This window comes from Podarcis cretensis, assembly GCF_951804945.1.
Source record: "Podarcis cretensis genome assembly, chromosome: 11".
Lineage (NCBI taxonomy): Eukaryota > Metazoa > Chordata > Lepidosauria > Squamata > Lacertidae > Podarcis > Podarcis cretensis.
Genome location: NC_137180.1, coordinates 46,380,832 through 46,406,279, shown reverse-complemented (window position 1 = coordinate 46,406,279; position 25,448 = coordinate 46,380,832). Strand labels below are relative to the sequence as shown.

At 43.1% G+C, this 25,448-nt stretch overlaps 1 protein-coding gene and 1 long non-coding RNA gene across 5 annotated transcripts; both read right to left on the bottom strand.

Moving 5' to 3' along the window:
• Nucleotides 1-32: 32 nt before the first annotated feature.
• On the bottom strand, nt 33-25,282 carry HMGCS1 (3-hydroxy-3-methylglutaryl-CoA synthase 1). 4 transcript variants are annotated; one of them, XM_079994917.1, is made up of 11 exons: nt 25,150-25,272; nt 21,815-21,948; nt 12,572-13,029; nt 11,534-11,659; nt 10,685-10,849; nt 9,054-9,222; nt 7,205-7,375; nt 6,173-6,279; nt 4,683-4,808; nt 3,838-4,001; nt 33-2,013 (listed from the first exon to the last, which is right to left on the bottom strand). In XM_079994917.1, exons 3-11 carry the CDS (start codon nt 13,017-13,019, stop codon nt 1,921-1,923), a joined length of 1,569 nt encoding a protein of 522 aa, XP_079851043.1. In that variant the 5' UTR covers nt 13,020-13,029; nt 21,815-21,948; nt 25,150-25,272; the 3' UTR covers nt 33-1,920. The 4 variants fall into 4 exon arrangements, with proteins under 4 accessions (XP_079851043.1, XP_079851044.1, XP_079851042.1 ...); XM_079994918.1 differs by lacking the exon at nt 21,815-21,948 and having other exon boundaries at nt 25,150-25,282; XM_079994916.1 differs by lacking the exons at nt 21,815-21,948; nt 25,150-25,272 and adding an exon at nt 17,919-18,041.
• LOC307226416 lies at nt 2,076-3,098 on the bottom strand. Its single transcript, XR_013843393.1, has 2 exons — nt 2,363-3,098; nt 2,076-2,329 (listed from the first exon to the last, which is right to left on the bottom strand). It is a non-coding gene; the product is annotated as an uncharacterized lncRNA (long non-coding RNA).
• Nucleotides 25,283-25,448: the final 166 nt, after the last annotated feature.

Here is a 25,448-nt window from a genome sequence, read left to right as displayed (position 1 = left end):
GTTTGGATACAAAGCATAACTACACCAACATGGGCAGTTCAGATAGCTCAGTGTTTATTTTGCAAGCATCTGTTTCATTGCTTTTGAGGTTTATAAACCTTAGATTTGGTGCTGCTGTTTTTAGCCTGTCCATTGCCTGCAATGGACTTGATATATCACCAGCCTGTGAACAAAACCAAGCTTGGGATCCTCTCCTTTGTTTTATATAGCCACAGCACTTGGCACAAATGGACAAAAAAGTGGTGTAAATCAAACCGTTTTCCCCCAACAAGCTGTATCAAACCTAAGTAATTTGCTTCAAAAAACAAACAAACTACAGAGCCCCCAAACACCGCATCTTGTAACTTAGCACAGTATGCATTAGTTAAGTATTTCAAAGCAAAATAAAAACAGGACAAATTGTGTAAGTTTAGTGTAAACACAATGTATTTTACAAGCCAGGAGCTGTCTTTCCCTTTGCTTCCAGTTCATCCAGGCCCACCCAATATACTTGCAATGGCCAAAGCACTTACACTTCAGCAAGTGTATGATAATAAACAGGACCGTTCTAGAGCAGAACAACTTGCAGGCCAAAGGCACCCCTCACAAAGCCCTGTATATGCCCAGCCAGGTTCTCAACACATACATTTTTTTTCCAAGTCTCTGGCAGGCAGCCAACACAGGTCAGTTTTAGCAAGCACCCGACAAGCCATCACACATAGCTGGTGAGCAGTGTTCAACTCAATGGGTCACAAGTTGTTCATGCCTATTCTAAAGTAAGTGCTTTGAGGATTGCAGCCTTGAGTACTCCTTGCAGAAGTGAAATGGAGTTTTAAATATGTTTGAGATATGAAGCTATTTATACATGACCTCAGAGCTACAGCTTGCAGAACCCCACACCACACAGCTAAAACAATCGTGAGGAGCAAAAAGTTCAGGATCAAATCACGGCTCTTGGGCTGAGCTTTTGCATTTTTGTAGAAGCAGAGTATGGCAAAGCCTGCTCTTAAGCAACCTTTATAAAAGATTACATACAACAGGTTCAAAAGGAATTAACTTTCCAACTATTTCTAAGTAGCCACCAAGAGCACTTTGGGGCAAGAGAGTGTTCTCTCCCCAAATGCATGCACTTCTTAGCTTTGCAATATGATTTCTGGGAGGTGAGAGGAGCTTTTAATATTATAAGCATACAAATGGAAACCATGTCACAGACCTCCAACTTTCAAGATGGGTTTGAACCAATTAATAGCACCTTGAAAAACAAGCCAATTATCCCCTTTCAAATGCATAGCATGTTTTGAGGGGATGGAACAAGGCTTGTATTTAAAAGACTGGGTGCTTGTATTTAAAAGACTGGGTGCTTATACTGTTAAGGCACATAGGACCCTAACATTTAAGATAAAATGACTCACAAATAGCTTTAGGTCACATTAATTTTTCTCCATAATGGCTTTAAAAAGTCACCTCCACTCTGGATATTAATTCATTAAAATAGAGTAGGGCAAGCACAACTGAAGTCTTCCCAAGCTTAAACTTGTGGCACCTTAAAGATTAAGCTATATATTTTTACAGAATAAGCAACTGTAGACCTAAACTTAAGATGCCAAAAGGCTCTGCTGTCTTTTTTGCTGCAACAAACTAACATGGCTACCCCTCTGTAAATTTAAGTACCTATTCTTGAACCATTTGCTGTTGTTTTAAAACAGTTGTTTCTTAGAAAGAGCCCTTGGTCATTTCTGTTCCAAGAAGCTAGCAAACTTTTTTTAGTGTTATTTAACTACGTATCAACAAACTGCATCAAAAGACAGAGCCTCAAGATTAACAGTTTTTCATGCTCCCAACTAAGCAGTACTGTACAGCAAAACATGGGTATTAACAGTTACTCCCGTGTACATCCCCAGCCCTCCCCAACTTTTCCAACTCCCACCTCACAGAGGTCTCTTAATGTTCCCCATTGGAAAGGGAAACAGCAACGGCTTCTGAGTCTGTTTTTGCAGGAATTCTTGGTACTTTCTTGGCAGGGCTAGGGATATGCTGCAAGGGGTGGGGAGGGGGAGAAAAGCCACAGATTAGAACACATTATTAAAAAGCACAGCTGCCAATTATCTTACTTTGATTTTGTTTCAAGACTCATTGAGAAAGCCCAGGTATTAGGCAACAGTAACTTAGTTCCAAATACTTTGTCCAGACAATTCTCCATTGGAATCTATCCTGCACAATAAGAAGTTTTCAGAGTTGGACACAACATAGGTTATATTTAGATTTCTAGATCCAATTTGAGAACAGCAGCAGCATTCCCGTCTTAGAAGTTGTTCAAAGAATGTCAGGTTACACAGCAGCCTTCTCCAACCTGTCAGGGCTATTGGAAATTGTAGTTCCAAACACCTGGAAGGCATGAGCTGGAGAACGCTGGGTTGAAGATTTGTGTCAATATTATCAAATTTGGTATTCTGTAATGGGGTTGATTACAATAAAATGGACAAGTATCTGAAATGGAGGAATCACTGACAGAAGAAAATCCAAAGAATATCATATCCCAGATTTATAGTGTATCCATCAATTGCAATGATTTTGGTAACTTTCAACATCAGTATCATGAAATAGTTGGGCATGTTTTAGAACAGGGTAGAATTCTGCCATTATCCATGTCTAAATGTAATGAAAACCCAATCTACGAAGAGAGATGGAATATGAGGCTACAAAAACTAAGGCAGAATTTACAAAGTAAATAGTATAAGCAGAGGAATTGTGTCTTGCTTAGTGCCAAGTATTTTTCTTTTTGCATTTTTGGTGTGGCTTCCCTAAAGTTTCTAGATATTGGGAAAAGGACTGCTGAGGTTACTTGTGAAATTTCATATTACAGGCTTAAGAAAGGATTAAAAAAATATCTTGCTGGAACTGATAAAATATGTTAGTGTAAGGGAAATTACCTGTTATTTTATCAATGACAGCAAAATATTTTGTATGCCCGACAATGGAAGTTGGGCAGACTGCACAAGAGAGAAAGAAAGAGACTGACAGACTGCGGAGGTAAGTGGGAGAAGAACCATATAACGTAAGAGCAGGGAAAGGGAGGGGATGTGTGATCTGACAGGGTTTATAAATTACTGAAGATTGTAACTTACTGGAAGAGCAGTTACACATCCGCTACATGTGCTTAATAGTCTGTAATTTAGTTTGGGTAACAAAAAGAAATAAAAAAAGGAAAGGTTAGCAAAGAGCCACCCTTTGCTGTGGCTGCTCCACCCATAATGGAGCAGGGAATCATTTTTAAAGAGATTGGAAGCAGACCACATCTTTGAACATTCCCTCCTGGAAAGCATGTTCCCCTCCTCCTTCCCAGGCCCATGTGCACCTTAGCTTCAGTCCATAGGTATGCCAGCACCAACTTCAAACAATAGTTAAGGGTTACTGGTTTCCCTGCTTAACCAGAAACTGAAGAGGGCAGGCAGGGAAACAGGCAGAGGGCATTCCAGGTAGTGGTGGAACGCCTTCCCATCAGATGTCAATGTGATATATAACTATACAACTTTTAGAAGACCTCTGAAGGCAGCCCTGCATGGGCAAGTTTTTAATGCTTGATGTTTTATGATACTTTTATATCTGTTGGAAGCTGCCCACAGTGGCTGGGGTACTATTATTCCGCTCAAGCAAGGAAACTGGTAAGCCTAAACAACTGTTCATATCAGTACCAAGATATCTATGAATCACATTAAAGGCAGATTGGGGTGGGGGTAGTGTTCAATTCTGCGGTCTGCTCCTGATGTCTTTAACCCACAAATAAGGGATCAACACCATTAGGAGTGCACTAGCCCTTGGATGTTAAAAGGATGAATTAAAGAGACTTTTTACACTTACCTCATGAGCAAGGCCCATATGAACAACTTCCACTCCTGCTTCCAAGGGCCCATCACCCAGCACGGGGCGACGAGCATAGGTTCTTCTGTGTTTTTCATCCACTCGCACCAAATACCATGTTCCCTCATACAGATCATCCACTGAGCATTGTGGAATATAGTTGGCTATAAAAAGACAGAACGCAGAAGTCATGCTGGAAAAGTTCTGATTTCACTTATCTTGTGTGAGAGACAAACACCATGAAGGGATTAGTGCTACGTCACATGGAAGTGCAGAGAACTGAAGCTGTGCTTCATGTTCAGATGCTTCAAGGGTATTGGGAAGACAAGCGCCTTCTGTAAGAAGATGCACAGGAGGCTTGCAACGCTCCCAAAGAAGAATATGAAATGCCTCCACCCCTCCATTATCACACTCTGGTGGAACTGTGGAAATGGGGCACACAAGACACTTTTGTCAACTACTTCAGCGCTTACAGCACACTTAGATTTTCAGATCCACCATGAAGTTGTTAATCTGAAGACCTGAGAAGTTGAGAACCAGGTCCTGCTGTCCTCTTGATTGCAGTTTTAATTCATGGTTAATTTTTAAGCCCGTGTTTGGCATGAAAAGAAAAGCCTTTTGCCAGTTCAATATGGACAAAATTACCCAAATATTTCAAGTCAAAGCTGTAACCATCAAGTTGGTTAACATCTCTTACAACAACCAGAAGGCTTGGAAGCCAACCTCATCATTTTAAAAAAGGAAATAAGCTTTTGGGGTGTGCTTTATCATCAACAGTTGCCTAATAGAGGCCATCACTGAATTTATGGCAGAGATTTGCTGAACTTAATCCCACCATCACTTACCTAAGTGATGAGTATCTTGTCTAAGCATCATGTTTTCTGCAAACACCTCTGGCGAGATGCATTTCCTTGAATCGAGCCTTGCCTTCAGATCAGAGAGGCTTGCTGTTATTTTATCCAGAGAAGAGCCTGCAGTAGAAAGCAGTAACTTACGTTTTCTAAAAAGAATTATTAGTCCCTTCCAACTCGACAATTCCATGATCTGACAATGAAGAATACAAGTCAGAAACTGCAGCATCTTGATTTCTTAACTATACTGTGAAAAAGCGGGGGCTATTTTTCCAACATAATCCTCTTGTAATATAGCTAGCTGTAGTAGTACCGTAGTAAAAGTTCATTGATTGTTATATCAAGACATAGCACACCCTTTCCTAAGTTCTCAAAACCTCATAAGAGGCCAGAGATGAGGCCAGATCTGTTGTAGCCCAGCAACACCTGGGCATCAAATCCTTAACCACTGGCACCCAATAACCTGTGGAGGGCTAAGAACTTAAGAAGAGCCTGCTGGAACAGGCTACAGGTTCCACAACCCTGGGCTAGACTCTGTTCAGAAGCAGGAGTTCGGTTCCTGCCAAAATGGCTCACAAGCTACAGCCTGCCCAAAACCAGCCTGCCAACATCACACTAAACAATGCTACACTTTAACACTGCAATTAGATTCACCATTACAGTGGTACCTCTGGTTGCAATCGGGATCCGTTCCGGAGCCCCGTTCGCATCATGAGCAGAACACAACCCGCATCTGCGGGTCGCGATTCGCTGCTTCTGTGCATGCATGTAACATCATTCTGAGTGTCTGCACATGCGCAAGCAGCAAAACCCGGAAGTAACCCATTCCGTTACTTCCGGGTCGCCGCGGGACGCAACCTGAAAAGACGTAACCTGAACTGAACATAACAAGAGGTATGACTGTATTACCATAAGCAATGCATTCAAATTTATGCAAGATGTTACACAGCAAGGCACCTTTCTTAACCCAGCTATTTAGGTTTTAGAGGCAACTTCCTCTATTCTTAAAAATTGCCCAGAAATTGATATTTATTTATTTATTTATTTAAAAAAAAAATTATATACTGCTGTATCCAGAAGTGGTTTATAAGAATAAAAACACAAAATCGTACAAAAAAAAATGTTAAAGCTAGCATTTCCTAAACTGGATCATCTATCTATGTAGATTAATACCAGAGATTATTCAAGAAGTATAAAATATGTATTATAGCATTCCCTTATAACAGTATTTCTGCAATCATCACTGAGCATATAAATCATCCCCAATGTGCTATAACCCAAAGCTATATAGACTCAGTGCTTTTTGTTGCACACTCTTAATTGTGCACAACAAGCCATTCTTGTCATAAATTACTGCTAATGGGTTCTTCAGCATGTTGATTGTATGCACTCCCTACAAGAATTAAAATACTGGCTGGATACTATCAGTGACACACTAACTTTAGAAGTGGTTGTGTATAGGAAACCTTAGTGATTTTACTCACCAGGGGTTGCATCTTGGCTAACTTTGATGGAGTAGAGGGTAGCAGCAAACCCAGAGCCATAAGAGAAGACTCCAATCCTCTGTCCTGCCAGTTGCTGAGGAGAATACCTGCACGCCAGAGAACAAGGTGTTAGTGAAAAGCACATTAGAGAAGATTAATACACAAATACTAATAAGCTGTCTCCATCCTGTACTGCCTTCAAATCATTTCCTCTCTTTCTGCTAAAGCAAAACCACTGGCCATGTAATTATCTTCAAACATGTAGGAGTTTAGCTGAAGGCTATTGGTTCTGCCTCAAGTCAAAGATTGCCAGTGTTCAGACTCTTCCCTCTTTCTTCAGCTGCCCAGTCTGGACTTGCACAAGTGAGTTATGCCAAATAACTTCTGGTACATGTGAATACTAAGGAAATGCAGAATCTGGCTACAAAGATACACAGATGTTGATAAAACAGGTGTGCTAGTCTTGGTTTGTTTGAAGCAGCAACAGCAGCGTGGAGTGTGTATTATCAAAAGCACACAGATATTCTGCGAACTTAAGATTGTTCATGGAGCAGCTTAGTAGCCACAGTTCCTACTGCTGTCTGCCCAATATAGGTAGTTGCCACCTATATTGTTGGAGAAGTTTTAATCTACAATTAAGTCACCTTCGTGCTTTAAATTTTGTCATTCAGCTCAAATATACGGTTACAATTGTCACAGACTTTTCAACAACTTTGTACATCACCTTTAGATAGTGTTTAATTAGTTTCAAAAGGCAAGAAGCAGCAAGGTTCACCACTGCTTGGTAGTTGCACTCATATCTGGGAATTATTTCCTTCTGAAGTGTGGTGTTAAAGTTGGTCACTCAGTGAAGAAAGGAAGGCACCCTGTGCATGCTCAAAGGCACTCTGCTTTTTACTAATTCACAAGAAGAATGTGGGGCTGAGCCATTGCCTAAAGCAAGCCTGTCCTTTAGGAATCTGATACCCAACGTCAGTCAGATAATTATACAAACACCTCAAACCCAGCTTCAGATCCTTCCTTCATACTTACTGTGCTAGGATAGAAGCAAGACAGCCATAGACAGAAGGCGTGTACATATTTCCATTCTGATTGGATACAAGCAAGGAAGCTTTGGTTTTCTGATTGAAAATCTCAGCACTGGCCTTCATAAAAGCTTTTTCCACATCACGGTCAAAGTAGGTGTCTTCTAGTTTTACATCTCTGAAGATAGCAAGGGGAGCATTTAGAAGAAAAACTAATAACTTGAAAGACTACTAGAGCAGAAGGCTATGAAACCTATAAACATGCCTCATCTGCTCTATTTGATTTCTAAAGTTAGCCCAGGTTGGTTTTTTTTTTTAAGGCACCCAGATTGTGCTACCCAAGAGATCATTTTTCCTTCAGTCATGCCTATTTCAATTTGATATAGCCAATTTATTATACTGAAGAACATGCACAATTTTAACTTGAAGTCACACACTGCAATATTTAGTTCCAATACTAACTTTCACATTGGCCGTGTTCAGGCAATAGTGAAGAAGCTGCTTCTCTCCTTCTGTTCTCAATGTGCCTCAATGCAATGTAAAAGTCTATAAAACCATTGTTTCCATTTTTTTTTCTAAACCAGAAACTTTGGTTACAACCTTTGAACATTAAGAGACACCTACTGGATCAGGCTGATGGCCCATCTGATCCCGTATTCTGTTCTCAAATGGCCTGCCAGATGCCTTTGGGAAGCCTACAAAACAGGGCATGAGTGCAATAGCCCTCTTCTGTTCACAATCCCCAGCAACTGGTGTTCAGAGGCATATTGCTTCAGATCCTGAAGGTAACATAGCCACTGACAGCCTTGTCCTATCATCAGTTTGTCTAACCCCCTTTAAAGACTTCCAAGTTGGGAGCCATCACTAAATCTTCTATAATTTAACTATGTGCTACGTGAAGAGTTCTTCCTTCTGCTTGCCTTGTATCTTACAAACTTCAGGATCATTGTGTGTTATGAAAGCAGTATTTGCTTTCTCCATACCATACATAACTCTACACACCTCTTTCATGTTTGCCCCACCCTTACTGACCTTTTCCCTAAACTAAGAAGCTTTAAAGGTTGCATCTTTTCTTCATAGAAGAAATGTTTCAGTCCCTTGTTCAGTTTGGGTGACCCTTTCTAACACCTTTTCTAGCTCTTCAATATCCTTTGAGAAGAAGCTGGGATCTTAAACTTTAAACCAGGTTTTTAAAATGCTAGCTTGTCTTGAAGCCAGTATCCAGGAATTCCCCATGTTTGGTCCAAAATGGAAACACTGATTTTGCAGACTTTCCACAATGCATTCAGTCATATGGAGAAGGGGAGAGAGAAATAGTTGTGTGTGTAAATGAAAGCCTCATTCGCCTATCAGCTTATTATACAGCTTATCATCCAAACAAGGCCAAGAAATGTGTTAGCCTTGTTGGTGCGTTTGCTGCAACAGAATAAGATAGCAAAAGAGAGTCACTTACTAAAAAGTAAATTCCACACATGGACTTACTTCCAAGTAATGATGATTAGGATTAAGCTACACTGCAGAATAACCTTATCCTCTTTGGGTTCCCCAGGCTATCTTCACATATTAAAATCAAGCTAACTGCTCCCAGTTTGTTGACTATTGTTAAAAAATCAACCTAGTGATACATTCTTTTCCACCTATTTTTTTCCAAGAAGTCTTTGCTTAAGATGAACCTTATCAAGACAAAGTTTCAGGCAGCTATGAAAGGGCATTCCAGATCCACTCCCTTAAATTTTAAGAGCTGTATAAAAAAAATCATACATAAAATAGATCAATGTCAGCTATAGAACTACTTCCAGATACAAGTTTATGGATGCTTCGTAATGTCTCTTGTACTGAAGAATTTTCTTATTTACCTAAAAGCTTCCAGGCCACTATAGATGCCATTTTCTTTTGTGGGTGTCTGATCATTCAGAAAGTCATTCAGCAACAGACGAGCAACAGATTTCTGTACAAGTTTGCAGTATGGAGAGTGAAAGATCATGAAACCAAAGTCATTCAGGGTGAAGTCTTTGTCAACTCCCTCTGAAATAAAAAAAGAAACAGGACATGGATGCTATTCTGCCTAAGTCCTATGTACACTTACTTGGGAGAAAGAACTACTGAACGCAGCAAAGCTTATTTCCAAGTAAACAAGCAAAAGATCAGGCTACAAGTTTTAACATTTGTGTATTCTTACTTCTGCAATATGAAATTCGTTTTATACTACCTTTTATTTAAAATCCCAACTAAAATTGGGATCGGCTCAGATCTTTGCTTAGAGCAGGGATGGGGAATTTATGGCTCTCCAAAACTTGGACTACACGTTCCATCATTCCTGACCAGTGGCTATGCTGGGTGGGGCTGATGTGAGTTGCAGTTGAACAATTACTGAAAGGTCACAGGTTTCCCATTCTGGTATTGGAGATTAAGTACATTTTAATCCTCTGCTCCAACAACTTCTCACATCTTAATCACCTTTGCATTTCTACTGTGTGACACAACTCATTTACTTATGGCATCCTTGTCTACCTCCTACTCCCATGCTGTTGGATATGCTTGCAACCAACTCTTGTGTCTGTCAACCTGGCCTCAGAAGAGCCCTGGTGTATCAGACTACAACCCACCAAGCCTAGCATCCTGTGCTCTCACAGAGGCCCACTAGATGCCTGTGGGAAGCTTGCAAGCACAACCCAAGTACTGTCCCCATTTGTGAGTCCCAGCAACTACCACTAAGCAGCATGGTGCCTCCAACAGTAAAGGCAGAACGGAAGTCGGTGTGGCTAGTAACCATGGATAGCCCGAGCCTAGATCTTCCTGCCCATACCCCCCTCTTGAAACAAAAAGATTTCCTCCTAATCAACCTAGCTGTTTCTTATCTATTGCTCCACTACTGCACTACTCATCTATCCCATTCTCACCACTCATTGTCAATTCCTTTAAAAATCCACCCCAGCCAGAAAAGGCTGCTTGACTACCTTAAGAATATCATGACAAAGGGCAAGAGACCACTGTGGCTCAACCAAACAAGGAGCTTCCCTGCTAGAAATATTATAGCAATGAATGCCTGCCTAGGTTTCCTTTTTTCCTCCTCCTTAAAGCCAATCTCTTTTCTTTTTGTCTTCTCTATTTTAGATTGTAAGCCTAGAGCAGGGACCTTCTTATTACCGATCACCACAGGCCACCCCGGAAGCCTTTTGCAGCTGAAGAACAGGGTAAAAATACTTTTCAAAATGAAATCTAATATAGGGCATGTTCAGCAGTAACCCCACACTGCAGGGGCAGCTGTGTGAACAGTCTAAAGTGTGCTTGTGGTAGGCATTCAAACACAAGATACTCTGCTCTCCTGAACCAGCAGCAGAATTCTGTGCAGTTGTTTGCCATAACTGGCAGAATGGTTTTAAGTCTGTGACAGTTTTCCAAATTCTGTGGAAGAGGACAGGATCCGAGAAGATGGGAAAAAAAGAAACACCTTGATTCTGCAATGGTACATTCTAGCAAGACATACCTTTCTGCCACTGAGCATGGATTTTCTTGCGATAGACAGTGTAGCAGCGATCTAATGCACTGAGGTAGCATTGTATGGACAGTTTCCCATCAACCACAGGATACTCAGATACCATATCAGGCTTATAGAAATCATAGGCATGCTGCATGTGGGTCCCTCGCAATCCTAGGGAAAAGAAGCCAGACTTGAAAGAAATGCCACAGTGAAGTCCATTAATAAGGTACTCTTCTTACCTCAAAACATGACTGATATCCTATGCCCTTTTAAAATGTGTTTTTTTGGGGGGGGTATATTGGGGGTTTTTTTAATTATTATTTTATTCTGTGAACCACCCTGAGACCTCCGGGCATAGAGCAGTATATAAATTCAATAAATCATAATAATAATAAAAATAAGATACATTGTACAACCAAAGATTAATCTGGTGGGTGTGGGAGGTGGTGGTGAACAGAAAAGTTACACCACTTCCCAATGTGATCAGGAAAAAGAATGCTAGAATACTAAATGCCGAGCAGTACAGATAGCTATTTGTTAATATTTTAACAGGCTGATGTTCCAGGCAGCTCACTTGCAGAGATTACTGCTCACATAAGCAGTCTACTCATATGAGCTGCAGAGGAGTGAACACATGCAGGTTTATGGCTTTCATTCTGTGAACTGGAAAATTGCTTAATTTCCCTCATAAGGGCAAACCAGCATAGTTTGCAATCTAGGAAAAGGCAATCTAGCACTAGCTTGCTCTTGTGGCATTTCACAAGTGAAGAATGCTTGCACAAGCTATTCATTTGAACTAAAATACTGCTGGAATCTTCTCTATGAATAATATTTAGCCTGTCAGAGAAAACTAACCTCTCTCAAAAATAAGAGGTGCATTTGGTCCCACAAGCATAGCAACAGCACCGGCTCCTCCAGTTGGCCTAGCATTTCCAGTGGCATACACTGCTATGTCTCCAGCAACAACAAGTGCATAACGCCCTGAAAAACACAAACAAATGCTGTAAAAAAGCTGCAGAAAAGTCATTTTTAGCTGAGACAACTGCTGACTACATTGACTACAATGCTATATACACATGGAAGCAAATCCCTTAACGGTAAGCCCTACAGAATTCAAAGTAAATATGCAGAGAATTGGACTGCGTGGTCACTGGGGAAAAGATTACAAGAAGTCAATCTTAAACTCCCACAGCCACCAATTAACATGCACAATACTTAATGTGTACAAAGTTCTTCTCACACAATTCTAATTGTCATACAAACATCCTGTTAAGCAGATCATTTTTGAGCAAGGAACAAAATTGAGGGCAATTGCAGATGGGCAGCTTAGGAGTCACCAGAAAGTTTGGAAAGAGGGGGGGACAGGTTCAAATAAGCATAAGCATTGAATGCTACAGTCACTGATTCAAAGTATGTTATCCAACCTGATTCCACCAGCTAGTTTGCATTGCAACCAATAGTATGATCAGTACAGATGAGTGAAGTGCTGGCTCAGTACAAGAAACTATTAACAGGTTTAGTGGGATATGGGCTCATTTTCACAGGCCAATTGTATTCCTGCTAAATCTTACTGCCCTGCTTGGTATTTGCAAAGGATCACTGCCCTCTGCCTTTTTTTTTTTTTTTACTTCTGAACATTAATATAGTTTCCTCTTGTAATATGCACTAAGCATGAATGAGCATAGTAGACTAGGAATTAGCTTTTATCAAGCCCTCCTGAAATCACAAGAACATGACTGCTAGGACTTTATAGTCCTGAAGTGACTATTATTTACAGGATTACATTTAATAACATTTAAATTCCATATCTCTGTATGCCTTGTCTTTCTTTCTTTCCTTTTCTTTTTTTGGCAAATTCTAAAAAATACTGCTTGCTTGAGATGTCAAACTTACCATCCCAGGAACTGGATTCAACCCAGTTGATAGCATTGAAGAGTGCAGCAGTGCCACCATAGCATGCATTGGTTGTGTCAATGCCTTCCACGTCTGTGTTGCCAGATTCTTCAAAAAGCTGCATCAGGACAGTCTTTACCGATTTGGACTTGTCAATGATCGTCTCCGTTCCAACTTCAAGTCTCCCAATGCAGTTGTAGGAGAGACTGTTCCTTTCCATAAGCTTCTGGACTGCAGTGAGGCAAAGTGAATTGATATCCTCCCTATCCGAGCAGAAGCCCATCTTGGACTGACCCAAACCAATGGTGTATTTCCCTGCATCCACGCCATCAAACTTCTCTAACTCTGCCTGGTCAACATATTGGGAAGGGAAGTAGATCTCCAAAGCAACTATTCCCACATCTTTTGGCCAGCAGGCTTCAGCATTCACAGGAAGAGATCCAGGCATGGTGGTGCAGCTGAAAGAAGAGAAGTTAATAGTGCTTATTTGAATAGAGTGAGCAAAGCTTGATCCTGTGCACGCTTACTTAGATTCAAGTACCAATGCATTCATTGAGGCTTACTGAAAGCACAAGGGCTGGAGATTAAAAGTTTTGATAAAATATTTTGACTCACAAGCAGTCCAACAACTAATAGGGCAATGATCATAAAAGCAGGTACATAGAATAACAGAATTAGAAGTGAATCCAAAGGTCATCTAGTCCAACCCCTCAAAGCAGGAAAAACACCTGGCAGAGTGTTCAAAGTAAGAAAAGCTACTTGGGAGCAGGAGAGGAATCTCACAGTCTGCACAGCTGTAATTCTGCCCACACTAATCACTGATTTTAAAGAGACCAGGGGCTACAGCTGCTATCCCAAGCACATTTTAACAAATTGCCACGTATGTAGAACTGGAGCAGAGCTATTTTATTCCAACCTCTGCTGTCCAGCTGATATATAGGCCATTATTAGCTCACACTACAAGTCTGTACTTGCAACTGTACTATTCAGATTGAGAAGATCTCTTACGTCAGACACTCCCAAACCAATTTGGACAAGTAAGTAGTCTTCTAGTGAGGAACAACACTGTGTACAGCCCCATAACCACAGACATTCCAACCTGCAGCAAAGAGGCCATGCCTTTCTAGTCAGTGTTTTAAAAAACACTGCACCACCAGGGTCCTCTTGTCTCTGTGTTACATAGAATAGAATCTTGGTTAACCTCATTATACCATCTACTGGCAGTTAACCCCCCAAATGAAGAAAAAACAACAATCTGACTGTTGCAGAAAGGGGAGGGGAATAAAGGCTTGCAGCTGCTCCCTAAAAGTAATATAAACCCATCCCTTTGTAATGAACTGTGGAGCAGCCTTTCAGATTTGAACAGCAACTGAAAATCATATGGTATCTGCATGAGCATGTATTTCGTTCTTTCCCAACTGCGAAGCTTGGAGGCAGAGGAAAAATGCCAAGAATATTCCATATGAAGTTGCCCTAAACTGAGTGAGACCACTGTTCCATTTACCTAGATAAGTATACTCCAGGGATAGGGAACCCATGACCTTCCATGGGAGTTGTAATCCAACTTCAGTTAGTGGACCAGAGCTTCCCTATCCCTGGACCACTCCAACTGACAGAGGCTTTCCAAAGTCTCATACAGGGTTTCCCTACCCCCACCCCCAGTCCAACCACTGAAGAAAGTCATTCATTAACAGACTGGGGGTGAATTGGGGACATTCAGCATGTGCAGCTCTTTTTACTGGACACCAAAGAGATTCTGAAGGAGTAAAGCAGCATGTACCAGTAGTCTTGCGTAATTATTTTGAATGGCAAATCCAGACATGATCTTTATCTACAAACATGCAACATCCTGTATGAAATGCAAACTTCAAAGAACTGGATAGGAGACAAAAGGCGTATCATCCAATGCAGTATTGGAATGAAGAGCACTTTATTTCAAGTGGGTAGATCATATTGCCTTAGGGCAATAGAAATCCTAATAAAGATAAAGCGAAGAGGCAGGTAGGTAGCTGAAAGTGATGGGTAGAACTCTTTACCCTGCATGACTTCTGGGGCTCCCCTTCTGTGGACATTGATCGTTCTGCAGACTGGAACCCACAAGAGGAACACTAACTCTGTCCCAGTGCCCATCTGCCTCATCCAACATGCATACAATGGCGCAGAAATCTGTAGCGTGTGCTTGGAACATTCAAATGTGCTCCTTAGTTGTATGGGACCACCACACACAGCTCTCATCACTGTGCAAATGAAGTATGGAGACTTGGGAATAGGAAGGCCAGAAGGAAAAATCTGTGTTATTGAATTAATTCTTGCAGATTTGATAGTCTTATATTATTGTTTTGACTAGTTTTCAGATTTTTAGTATGTCTTTTAAAATATTGAATATTGGGGTAATATCATCTTTGTCATAGTAACTTTTTAATACTATTTGGAACTTAATAACTGTTAATTCCTACTGTTAATTCAAGACTGGCAGAAGGAAGAACTGATCCACGCAGTACATAACTTACAGAATTTGCTGCAACAAGATGTGGCCATGAGTTTTCTAAAAAAGAATCATGGTTAGAGCATGGTGCTGATAATGCCAAGGTTGTGGGTTTGATCCCCATACAGGCCACCTGCATATCCCTGCATTGCAAGGGGCTGGACTAGATGATTCCCAGGATCGCTTCCAATTCTACAATTCTATGGTTTTGATTTTAAATTCAGATATTACACAAATTTTATAGAGGTCAGTCTAATCAATGATTATTGGCCCAAACAGCTTGTTACTTGCTGATGGATCATGGGGATAAACATACCACATAAAGGTTTCTGTTTGCTTTCACAGCCCAATAGTTTATACAAAATTTCATTGCACTGGGTCCAGTGTGCTGGGGACCACTTATGCTACAATGAAGCTCAGGCTAGCTGTTTGAATTTTTGTGTTCAATAGTTTTTAGAAAATGAGTTTAACAGATGAACTGACAAAGCTAAGTAGAAGTATCTCTCTGAAAATTAATTGCTGGGAAACAAGAGCAGGGCAGGGCCTGCTACCTACACGTCAGCACCACACTCTAACCAGCTGAGTTATGTCAAGCCCTAGTTGTGGAACACGGAGTTGTTGAAAAAACAACCTTCATAATCAATGACAACTTAAGAAGAAAACAAAGTAATATGGAGTCATGACTCTGAACATCCTTAAAGACAGCAGACATTTGCCTGCAGTATCAGCTTCTTCTTGGCCAGTAGTTTGCCAAACCATTCCTCATATCCATTATGAAAATGTACCATTGTAGAATGGTTGAAATTAATGTCATCAAATCACCCCACCAGTAATAAAAAGGACCAATAATGCAGCAAAACCTGGTTTCTCTCTCCATCTGAAAAGAAGATTGAAACCCTTCCTGACTCATGCATTCTTTAACTAAAAACTAGTAATTTGAGAATGCCCAACATCCTGCAGAACAAAAACACAACACAGAAACCATCTCAGCCATCCAATCAGTTGCTCACCTACAACCATCAGTACTCCAAGACAGCCCTTTGCTACAGCCCTCCATTGGCACCAAACCCTGAGAAGATTGGTGATGGCTTTTAAATACAGCCCTTGCTAGGGAGGTGTATGCTCCTCCCAAGCAAGTCTCCATTGGGCAAAAGGCAGAATGATGCCTACTTAAATTTACCTGATTTGTGCTTGTCTTGGTTTGACATGGCCTTAATCTTACCAGCTCTCCATTCTTTTTGTGCTGCTTACCTCCAACCCAGAGAAAATAGCAACTATCAGACAAAACAATTTATCTACTCACTCTTAGAAAGTTTATACAATGCTTTGCTGACTAAGGACCCAAAACAACAGTTTGACAGCCTCTCCAGGAACAAGGATTGACAATAGGCAACTCCCAAATATCACACTGCCGAAGTTAACACTACATGATCCTCAGTGCTATATGGTCACTGAAAAAGTGTGTCTGAGTTTCAGCCTGGTAGTGTCACAGCAAATCTGCTTCACTGGTGTATCCTTCGGGGAAAAACAGTGAGTTGCACTCACTGCCTGCTTCAATATGTATACACAAGACTCCCTTTATCAATGGTTTGGGTCTCTTAGGGGGCAAACGACTGCACTGGAGCTATGTTGCCAAAAGATGAAACAAATCCCTTCATAAACCGAAAATCTAATTGGAAAACAACTGTTTATATCAATTATCTCTACTATCCTAAGTCACTTCAGATAATATTTTGTTACGAAACAAATATAAGAATAAAATGTAAAGCCCACACAAGCAGCAGATCATTCAAGTAGCCACAACGGGACTAATGTTCTGCACAACAATCATAGCCCTAAATACCAGAAGCCTGTCTGGATCATCCAGTTTCATATCCAGATATAACAAGCCCTGGCAACTCCACAATTCTTACAGAAAGCACAGAAGTGTGGCAGTCATTTGCCACGCATGTTATGTTTTAAAAAAGAAAAATGTGGCTATCTATGTTACTGGAAGGATACCTGTGCATACATGACAGAAATACAACCAGTGAACCCTTCTTCCACTGCTAAGGAAACCTCCTTCGGTCAAATGTCTTACGAGTCAGTTGGCTGCTAAAACCAGAGAAGGGCAGGAAACAGGCACAAAGAAAACATGAACACAGTGGGGATTGCTTCCAAGTAAACACATACACACATACAAGCACGCCGTGAGGCTTTTTTGTGGGGGATGGGGAGCAAATAGCTTGGCAGCATGCTTAAGGTCCCCAGTGCAGAGTTGGAAAGGACCGCAAGGATCATCTAGTCCAACCCTCTGCACCCAGCTGAACCCTTAGAGCGCTGTTGCCAGTCGGTGCAAGAAAACACTGAGCTGGACAGATCAATGGCCCAACTAGACAAGGCAGCTCCCTTGGCTCTTGTGAGGAAAAGTACAGTAGAAGAGAAAGGGGAATTGGGAAGAAAATAAGCCTCTTCCCACCTCTAATTATCTCAAGAGAGCTCTGTAACTCCACTTCCGTGGTAAGGGACCCTTTGCCTCAGTTTCCCTGTCAGGCACTCAGAGCACCCACCCACCCACATATATAACTGAAAGGGCGGTGGCAGGTCCCATTTTCCTTATGACCCCCACTCCACCTCACCCCTAGGCCTCAAGTAGCCAGATAATGGCTTCCATTCGAAACTGAGGCCTTTGCCTCAGTTTCCCTGTCAGGCAGAGCGGCCCCACGTCCTTCCCTCATATATAAGCCACCCAGATGAAAGTCCCCACCACCACCGCCACATCCCTCAGGAAACACCGGGGCTGAAGCTTCCGCGTCCTCATCGAGGTCAAGGCCGGAGCGGTTCCCCCCGCCCCTCCCCCCCCCCTAGCCGCGCTTCACTCACACGCAGTGAAACCCCATCACCGGCTCTGGACGACACCGGGTCGGCCCAGCGCGCATGCGCTCCTCATGGCGGGCCCTCTGGCTCCAGCCCGCCGCTGTCACCTTGAAAACGCGGCGCGCGGCCGCCCGCCCGCCCGCTCCCTCCCTCGGCCGCGCCCACTTCCCCCTTCATTCTGACGCGGCAGAGCAAGCCACGCCCCTCCCTGGCTCGAGGGCGTTCTGCGCTCGCGCGCCCCCTCACTCCGCCGCGCGAAGGCAACGGAGGAGCCCGAGTCGCCTCCGCCTTTTCCTGGGGCTACTACTACGCGTTCGCTTCTGAGAAGCGGCGCACGGGTGTGCAGGCGAGCGGCGGCTGCCGCCGAGGACGATACGAAACCAGGACACAGGGAACGCGTGGGAAGGAGGGAGGGGAAGTCCCTGTCTCCGAGGTCACGCACGGGGACCTTTCACACGTGACGCAGGGCAAACCCGGGTCGGCACCTCAAAATGTAGGCAATGCCTCCTCCGCGTGTACTGTACTGTACATAAAGAAATGGTGTCTTGTGAAAGACAGCCGCCTTTAGTTACTTGGCCATGAGCTGAGCTAGAACTCGTACTGTGTATTCAAACAAACAAGCAGGCACACAACCCCCTACCTCTATGTTTGCCGTATTCAGACGTATCACAAACACACCCCTGCCGCTGAAGTTTCTTGACCTCAGTATTAAGTAGGAGCATGGCATCAGAGCAGGGATGGGGAACCCGCGACTCCACTATTTATCTAGAATACTGTATGTCTTACTGGCCTTTCATCAAAAGGCCCTAGGGAGGGTTGCAACAGAACTATTTCGGCTTCCATCATTCATGAACCATGGGTGTTGGGAGTTGGAAGTCCCACAACTGGAGGCAGGGGCACAGGTTTCTCCCTGTAAATTTATATGAAAAATATTAAAATATCTTTTAAAATCTGATTTCCGTTTCACAGACCTAAAGGTTTATTACTTGAGCTGTGGCTGAAATTATAATTCCTGAGAGGTCACTTTATGAAATCAATGGGGCGTCTTTCAGGCTACATAGTTGGGTAAAGAGGGATGTATTTCAATAGGTGACCTATGTGCAGAGCTTTGTTTTGTAAGCTTGCTGCTTTGCTGAAAGATCCTACTTGTAGAAGGGTCACTTTAGAACACCTTTAAAAAAATGTATTACCATGAGCAATTAGAAGATTAAAACTGACATGAGCAACAGCCTGAATTTTGCAAATTTCCTTTCCAGGAAATCATTAAGCAATTGACTTAATCTACTTATACTATGCCAATCAGCACATCTAGTACATATTCTGTGGTTGGGGTTTTAAGGAAAGGGATATGTATGTGTAAAAGAATTATACATCTTCCCCTTCCCATCTTTGGCAAGAACCAAACATCGTTGTAGAAGCTTAATGCACTGTTTCATGTAAATAGCCTAGAGGTTTTTGATGATTCAGTAAGCATAGTAATCCTGTTAATAATTTAATTGATAAATTTTATTATTGCCTTTAATCATACGGTCTCAGGGCATGTTACAGCAATTTTAAAACACCATGTTCAGGCACGCGTCTTTTCCACAAAACGGTTTGGGGCTATGGGCCACCACCCTTGTATTCACTTTGTCTTCCAATCACAGCAACTTGTATTAAAAAGGTTGAGTGTGGCTCAGGCAGTGAATCCACTGCAATGGGAAGCAGTGCCCTAGCGACATCCTCACCAAGATACTATGGAAGAACTTTTAGCGAGTGGCTAAGGTTTATCCTTGCCCAGCCTGGTGCGTTCCATATATGCTTTGGACTACAACCCATCAATTCCAGCCAACACAACAGGTAGGTTGAGCTTTGGGCTGTGAATATTTCTTTTGTCTCCCCACCCCTCATCCGCCAGGAATTTCTTCTACAGGCTTGTTCTAATGATACCCAATTCATATGCCCATCAGACACATGGGAAAGCCTAAAGAAGTTTGTTCCCAAGCTGTAGTGTCCTGCCCCATCCCTCCACTGTCGAATGCAGCATTTTGCTTTTCTACTTATCCCATAAATGCTTAGAATGCATTATAGAGCCACTTCAAGCATCAGTTACACCAGGGAACATAGTTAAGAAAGGAAATGTTTAAAATAAATAAAAGGAATGGAAATAGAATAATCGCAAAAAAGCAAAACTAGCACATGACTTGAGATTGCCACAAGTTGGTAAACAGTATGCACAAGCTGTTGACATAGCTACCAAGTGCCCAGAAAATGCTCACATGCATCTTTCAAGTATGCTAAAGGCCTGGACAAGAGAGAGCAGACAAGTCCACTTCTGTTCACATAACCATAAAAATCATTAACAACTGTGAAGGGCCATTAGTCATCATTTGCTAACTTACTGTAAGCTCTGCTGCTCCAGAAGTACTTGGTGTTCAAAGACTTTGTACATCTCAAAATCTAGCACTAAAAACAGCCACAAGGCGTCACTGTCTCACAACTACAAGGGTCCACTATATATCTACGAGCAAACCTGGCAAGACCTTCTCTCCCCCAGATGTAGAATCTGAAAGCCTAAGCAGCCATCGTTTCCTTTTCTTCATGAGAGTCGGGAAAGCTCCACCCCAGCCTGGGGTAGTCACTGTCCACAATCTGCATTGCTATGTTGTCAGACTACATTGCTCATAGTTTGAGCCTGGCTTACAGCAGCAATGGCAGCCTCAGGCGAGTGGACATGTCCTGCAGCTTATTTTTTACTGGTTTCCCCCACTTCTTCACCTAGAGGCGTCAGGAGCCCACACAGGGAAATCCAACCCTATGAAAGTGAGGCTCTTACAAAACCTCCCTGCTGCCAGACCTGAAACAATTCAGAGAGGCATTTTCATTTACTTGCAGCTCACGTTTTTAGGCAGCAGCAGAATACTTCTGAGCCAAACAAGGAAGAACTGTATGCAGTCCAATTTCTCTAGTCATCTCAGGGAAAGGGGGGGGGGGGGGAGAAGAAGAGAATGAGGACACATTAAGATAAGCGTTTTCAGAAGAGAAACTTTCAATTTCTGAGCTGCCAGCTGCAGCAAAACACAAATTTTAGCAAGAAAAAAATTACATGGAAAGACACACAAAAAAGCATCATCCTCAAAGCTAGAAAGCCTCTTGAAGTTTCAGGTTTATGCCAGAATAAATCTACTAGGCACAACACAGCATCCATTTTCCTTCTTGTCCTACAGGCAGGCTACCCTCAGGGGAAAAATCTCAAGAGGCACTTGCTGTCCCAATGTACTTCAGAGGCTGATACAAGAATGCCTCAGCCTTTCAAAACAAAACAATAAAATGAAATCATGATGAAATACTAAGGCATGCTAGATGATCAGTCGAAAAACAGACTACATGGTACAGAAAGATTAAATGGGCAGGTACCTCCTGAAAACTGGAGGTACACTGAGCACAAAATCCATTTAAAAAATGACAATGACATCACCTACTCTGTCTAGTAAAGATCAGTGTCCAAAGAAGAAGAGCAACAGGGTGCATGACGCAACCACAACTACGCAGTCCCACTGATTTAATTGGTAGCGATAGAACTCTTTCTACTGTGATCAGAGACTTTGCTGTAACTAAGTGAAGCCAATCAATTTTTTTAAAAAACAGACAAGCCACACCTGATAAATGCTCTGTCCTTATTTTAAAATTCAGCGTAGCAGTGATCCTAGAAATTTAACAGCAGGCATCATATTGGCCTCCCTATGGCATTCTGTGGAAACAGGAGGTCACAATCCAACACAAAAGAGGAACACTTCACAAATTTGCATATCCTTGCGCACCAGTCTCCATGGAGAGCTCTTGGAAAGATCTGTTAAGATAGACCGTGGAATCATTAAGCAAGCTCTTTTAGTTTAAAGCCCAGCAAGTTCAATGGGACTTACTTTTTGAGTTGTGTGTAGAGGATTTTAGCCTTATACTTACGGTAGTCCTTACAAACAGTAGAGGGGGTATTCTGTGTCTGACTACTGTATTCCACTTTAGACTTGCAGGCAGCGACTTGTGAGATGGAACATGCCTAGAAGCAAAAAACCCCTGACATATCTGAAAGAGGACTCTGTGCTAGAAGTATTCTCCCCAAGATCAATTCCTCCCCACACCATATGCAGGGATTAAAAAAAACAAAACAATCCTAGGGAAGATAACTGCAGACAGAAGTGGGCAATTTAACACCAGCAGGCATACCTGCCAACGCCTAATCCAGTTCCGGTCCTTGGTCAATATGCACACTGAAGAAAGCACACATGGCCATTTTTAATGCTCTAGAAGAGAGGCATTCAGTGTGGCACCTGCCAGATCCTATGAACTACAATTCCCATCATCCCTGATGATGATGTCATGATGACTCAGCTGGAGTTGGAGTCCAAAACTTGTGGAAAGTACAATGTTTATGACCAGTACTGTAGAAGGACCTGATCCAGCCACTAAAACTGCACTTCTCTCTCTGCTAGAGTTCAGGGACTTCCCTATGGAACTGCTAGTCCCGAGGCTACACCCCCAGAGTAGGGTTGCCAAGGTAGATTTCAATGTCACCACAAAGCTCTAGCAACAGAGAGCTCATCCACCTTTGCTCCACATTTCTATGCAAAGGTCTGGGCTTTCCAGGTCTGTTTCAAGTGGGTTAGTTGGTTTTTTTTTCCTCCCCCTTTCCCCACAGAAACCTGCACTTTACTGCTGAATCAGAGCAAATAGGAATCTTGCTCCAATTCAGTGGCAAAGATTGGGTTTTCTTGGAGAAAGCTTCAGGCAAAAAAGAAAATGATTTAGCACAACCCGGGGAACCAGAAACCTGTGCCCAGAAAGTGTGAGTCAAAAATTAAGTGTGGATGAGCCCTTAATTGCTCTAGGCTTATATGTCTGACCAGACACAAGAAATACCCACTAGGTTCACAGAAACCATTTAGCTCTTAAGACAGCAAGATCTATCAGCTTTAGAATTGTTCTGTCTATCCTAGAATGAAAGCCAATCACTAAATCTCACTTGGTAGATGTACTCTACAGCAATTAACAAGTCAGCTGGGCAGATTTCTATTTTACAATTAAAATTACTCTGGTTTTAAATTTCTGGTTGATCAGAGGCTGCAGCTGGCTTGTAATGAAAGAAAGCAGGGTTCCTAAAGTAGAAATAATTATGGTTGGGTGGGACATTATAAGCTTCCAAACACAGATTTTAAAAAGCTGAGAGGTTCTGGTTTTTATTCCAGAGCTCACAAACTCTAGTGAGACACAAGTTCCCCACCACCCAACAAAGACATTGGTGGGTGGAGGGCTGTGAGATGAACTAGTATTCAGTTAATAGCAAACAAACAAACAAACAAAAAAAACCTCAGAAGATCTCCAGATCTAACAAGACAGCCTATCTGGATGATCGGGAAAAGAATTTCCTCGCAATTTTTTGGGTTTCCTATGGCTTCCTTGCAGAAGTCAACTGCAGTTGCCATTCCCAGATACTCACTTTTGGAGAGGCAAACCCCACTGAACTTAGTGGAAATAAAAATAATAACTGAGTAAATATGTTCCATAGGGCTGCACTGTTCAACAGCAAGCAATTCTTTGACTTGCCATGTCTTACTGACTTCTGTACTTTGGGTGTGTGCTGTTGTACTGGATCACTTTGGGCTAGTATGGGGGGGGGACTGGCCCAAGCCTCGCTCTCACATTAGTACAGACCCCCCACCCCCAAAAACTGTTGAAGTGCCACAGCCACCATTTTCAGTAGAGAGCTCCCTGGGAGACTTTCCTCCTTTGCTCTGTGCCACATGCAACACCAATGCCCCATCTTCTTGCCCAGAGAACAGCTGCCACTGGTTTGTCTGCAAAAATGGGCAAACTGAACAACAGATTTTGAGGGGTACCTGCCTGCCCCCTCCCTTTGGATCAGGGCTTGGATTTGTCATAGCATCCAGAGGAAGAGCAGAAAGTGGCTTCTTCTGCCTCTGCCACCTTACCTCCCTCTCTCTGGGCAATACAGTAGGGGAGAGGGAGAGTTAAGCACAATAAATACATTCAATCGTTTTTTTCCGCCAGTACAGCCTCCCTGTCTAGGTGCCATAAGGTGCCATATCTGTACTTCTTCAGAGGAAGGATGCAAGTGAGGGAGGGAGAGACTCCTGTTTCCTTTTGCTCACCCCCTTTCTCTCTGGGTGGAGCAGTGGAAAAAAAATTGGCTCAGCCCCACCCCATAAACACAGAGAGAGAGATCTGAGGGACAGCCCCAGAGAACCCTAGCAAGAGGCTTCCACACCTATGCTCTCCCATTAGGCAGGGTGGACAGGGTTCAGTAGAGAGAGGCCACCCAGAGAGAGTGAGTGAGCAAGCCAGAAGCAGCTGCTCCCAGCAGGGCAGCCACTGCCCCACCTAAAGTGGCGATAAGGCGTTCAAACTGGCAGAGCTGCTCTCTCTTGCTTACTGCCTCTCTCTGGGCAGCCTTGCTGGGTTAAATCCAGGCAAGTAGTCTCTTACCTGATAGAAGAGCCTCCTTAAGGGAATGGGCAGGTGAGGAATCAGAGGTAGCTGCTCCTTGCAATCACCACTTGCTCAATTCTACCACCACCACCACCCCTGGCAACTTAACTGCTCTTTCTCTTGAGGAACAGTGGCATGATAAGGAGGTCCCACCAGAGACATGTTGCCCAGCCTCCCTTCCCAAACAAGCCTGCTGAGTAGAAAATTATTCTCTTTAGCAGAAGCACTGGGCATGATGGCATCCTGGGTCCTATTTAGTACTAGAAAACAGGTGTGGGGGAACTTTGGCCCGCCAGGTGTTGCTGATCTGCAACTCCCATTATCCCTGCTGTTCATGAATATCTGGAAAGCTAAACGTTCCCCACCACCACCATCACAGAAAACAGTCAGCTCTAGAATTGCAAGTACCCCAAAACTTTGATCTGACCACCTTAAAAAAACCTAATGGTCTTTGGAAAAATCAAGGACCTAGTTTAGGTGGCAATCCTATTCAGGTCTACTCAGAAGTAAGATCCTCTGAATGCGATGGGGCTTACACCCAAGCTAAGCTCGTGCAGGATTCCAGCCTTCGCCTGCAACCCTAAGCACAATTTACCTGGTGACTTCTACGGGGCTTACTTCTGAGTAGACACAGGTGCGATTTCTGGGTTAGCACACCTGGTCCTAGAGGAGGCGGGGCGGGAGAGCTTCAATTTAACACCAAAAACCAGGCAGGTGCTCCCTATGCACCGGACGGAAATAAGATCCCACCCACCTGTGTGCGGCGATGGCTCGTTCTCTGCAGGGTCCGCGCGCTGTCTCTCAGCTCCTCGTCCTGAATGGGACGCAGCCGCGGCTGGAGATGCGCCTTTAAACCAGCCCCGCCGCCCAAGCTACCGCTTGAAACCGGTGACCGGCAGCTCTCCCTGCCCAATAGGAGGCCGGCGCGCCGGAGCCTGCCCCTCTTCCCGTTCCTGGCCAATGAGCGAGGCAAGGCGGGGAAAGGAGGCGAGGGGAGGGCGAGAGGAGTGGTGTGAGAAAATGACGCCGCGTGGCCAGAGGGAGGGCGCCCAA

Bases quoted from the DNA above. Each gene is read 5' to 3' on its own strand.
- HMGCS1 (XM_079994916.1), bottom strand. From the start codon at position 17,974: ATGCGCGCTGGGCCGACCCGGTGTCGTCCAGAGCCGGTGATGGGGTTT. The intron at 9,223-10,684 runs GTATGTCTTGCT...TTTTTATTTCAG, and splicing joins CCATGCTCAGTGGCAGAAAG to AGGGAGTTGACAAAGACTTC. The intron at 7,376-9,053 runs GTAAATAAGAAA...TGCTATCTTCAG, and splicing joins AGTGGCCTGGAAGCTTTTAG to AGATGTAAAACTAGAAGACA.